At 60.7% G+C, this 2658-nt stretch overlaps 1 protein-coding gene across 1 annotated transcript; it reads left to right on the forward strand.

The window, feature by feature from the left end:
- The first annotated feature begins 664 nt into the window (after nucleotides 1-664).
- LOC123175776 (osmotin-like protein) lies at nucleotides 665-2272 on the forward strand. The gene is made up of 2 exons (XM_044590304.1): nucleotides 665-1000; nucleotides 1700-2272. The coding sequence occupies exons 1-2, from the start codon at nucleotides 665-667 to the stop codon at nucleotides 2270-2272; spliced, it is 909 nt and encodes a 302-aa protein (XP_044446239.1).
- The last annotated feature ends 386 nt before the right edge of the window (nucleotides 2273-2658 follow it).

Raw genomic sequence — 2658 nt, forward strand, 5'->3', positions numbered from 1 at the left:
AGCAAACATCCAATACAACCAACGATAGGTGCTGGGGCGAAAGCAGCACAACCACGCCCAAAAGAAAAGAAAGAGAAAAAAGAAAAGAAACAAATGCCGATAACGGCGGATCGACAAAGACGACGGAGCCTCGCGACCGCTGCTTCCACCGAAGATCGTCCCCCAAGCTCCAAGACTCCGAAGCGCCGGTATCATTCAACACCTCCAAGAAGAGACGTGACGATGACGACGCTGCTGCCAAGGGTTTCCCCCGGTACACGGCGAGGAAAGAGGAAGGGTAGCCCCGACGCCCTCCAGGAAGGTCCGATGGCACCCTCAGGCGCCACCGCGTCGGTGTCGGCCAAGCCAACAGGGATTTCTCCCGATCCCATCCTCCACCTCAGACACTCCGGTGCTCGCCACCAAACTGACCACCACCCTGGCACACGGACACGAAGCATCCCACGCTGTCTCACCACGATACCGCGAAGATGGCATGCACAACGAAGAAGGGGAGCCGGGACTTGGGCAGCAGCACCGTCAGCGTACTGGAGGGACCCACCTCCATCGTCCACGACGGTAGCCGACCGGACGCCAAAGCGGGAGCTTGCCGGGCCCGTGGCCCCACAGGCCCGGCCGGGCCCTTAGAGGCCCGGACAACTCCCACCTCCGCGTCGCAGGATGCATGCCGTCGGCATCGCTGCCCCCCGTTCAAGCTGCTCCACCACCTCACCACACAGACGACGATGAAGCCACGCCGGGGGCCGACCCGCTAGGACCCAGATGGGGCCCGCGGGCCCCAATCTGGGCCGGGGGCGCGTCTCTGGCCAACCAGTGCCACCACGTCGTCTCGCCGCCAAGGGGTTGCGCCACCATCGAGCGAGCCGCCGGCCACCGCACCGGGAGGCCGGGCCGTCATCAGGCCGAAGGGCACCGCCGCCGCCTCCATGCCCTGGGCAGGGAGCCCCGCGCGCGGGGACAGGCAGGCCCCGCCGCCGCCAACACCACCCGGCCCGCGCCGGTAGCGCCCGTCGACGGCGGCAGGGAGGGAAGGCGCGACAAGGGCGGCCGAAGGGGAAGGAGGGCTCGCGCCGCCCCGGCCACCTCCCTAGGAGGCGGCACGGAGCGGATCCGGGGGAAGGGGGGAGGGAGGGGAAGGGGGCGGGGCGGCCGGCGACCGGCAGCGGCGGCGGAGGCTAGGACGGCCGGCAGCGGCGGGGGGAAGGAGGGAGGAACCCTAGGTCCTCTCTAGTCGTGTACACCCTGGAAGGTGAGCTTTTTTGGTTGCCCACCCACAAGCTTTTTGCGTGCCTTTAAAATAAATTACAAAAGAGAAACGGCTCATGATAGCATTTGAAAATTGAATTGTTTAAGTGACCGACGATTAAAGGCAAGCACTGAAATCTCTATGGTATATGCTCCGCTGCCGAATTAGAGAGTATTTGACAAAAAAACTACCACATTAGGGGTTACCGTCCCACAAAACTACCACTTCCAAAAAAGTGACCGATAACTACCAAAAATTTCTAATTTTGTGAGTAAAAACTACCACCTTTGAAAAATAATCAGTTTAGAAGATCTAAACATGTTTATGACATGCGGGGCCCACCCGTCAGAGCTGATGTGGCGGCAAAGTCAACTCCATTTATTTTAACCATTATGTTGACTGTTATTACAAGTGGGGCCCACCTGTCAGCATCAATCTTCTTCTTCCTCCTCTCTCCCCCACCGCTCCTTCCCGGCGCCCACCCACGCCTGGTCCGGCCGCATCTGGGCGCGCACCAGCTGCGTGCCCACCGGCGGGGCTGGGCAGCTCTGCTGCGCCACGGGCGACTACGGCGGGTGGCTCCATTGCGGGGGCCTTGGCGGCGTGGCGCCCGCCACGCTGGCACGGGTCTCCCTCCACCACGGCGGCGACGACCAGTCGTCCTATGGGGTGAGCGTGGTGGACGGCTTCAACATGGGCATGTCAGTGACCCCGCATGAGGGCCGCGGTAACTGCCCCGTCCTCGCCTGCCGCAAGGACCTGACGCAGACCTGCCCCGGCGAGCTGCAGGTGCGCACGGCGGCGGGCGGCGGCGTTGCCGCGTGCAAGAGCGGCTGCCTGGCGTTCGGAACCGACGAGCTGTGCTGCCACAACGCGTACAATAGCCCGGCCACCTGCCGCCCCTCCAAGTACTCGGACTTCTTCAAGAGCGAGTGCCCGCAGGCCTTCACCTACGCCCACGACAACCCCTCCCTCACCCACCAGTGCTCCGCGTCGTGCGAGCTCAAGGTCATCTTCTGCCACTAGAGTTGAGTCCAACGGCGCTCGAGCCGGCGGGACGCGTGCCGCCGCTGCCGTCCGTCGTCGGTGGGTGCACACAAGGTGTTTGAGGAAATGGCAAAGAGAGAAAGGAGGAAGAGGGAGAAGAAAAGTGATGCTGACAGGTGGGCCCCACTTGTAATAACGGTCAAAATAAACGGAATTGACTTTGCCGCCACGTCAGCCCTGATGGGTGGGTCTCGCATGTCATAAACATGTTTAAATGTCTAAAGTGGTCATTTTTTAGAAGTGGTAGTTTTTAGTCACAAAATTAGAAATTTTTTGTTGTTATCGGTCACTTTTTTGAAAGTGGTAGTTCTGTGGGACGGTAACTCCTAATGTGGTATTTTTTTTGTCGAATACTTCGAATTAGA

This window comes from Triticum aestivum, unplaced genomic scaffold (genome assembly GCF_018294505.1).
Source record: "Triticum aestivum cultivar Chinese Spring unplaced genomic scaffold, IWGSC CS RefSeq v2.1 scaffold8479, whole genome shotgun sequence".
Taxonomy (NCBI): domain Eukaryota; kingdom Viridiplantae; phylum Streptophyta; class Magnoliopsida; order Poales; family Poaceae; genus Triticum; species Triticum aestivum.

Bases quoted from the DNA above. Each gene is read 5' to 3' on its own strand.
- LOC123175776 (XM_044590304.1), top strand. From the start codon at position 665: ATGCCGTCGGCATCGCTGCCCCCCGTTCAAGCTGCTCCACCACCTCAC. The intron at 1,001-1,699 runs GTAGCGCCCGTC...TCTTCCTCCTCT, and splicing joins ACACCACCCGGCCCGCGCCG to CTCCCCCACCGCTCCTTCCC.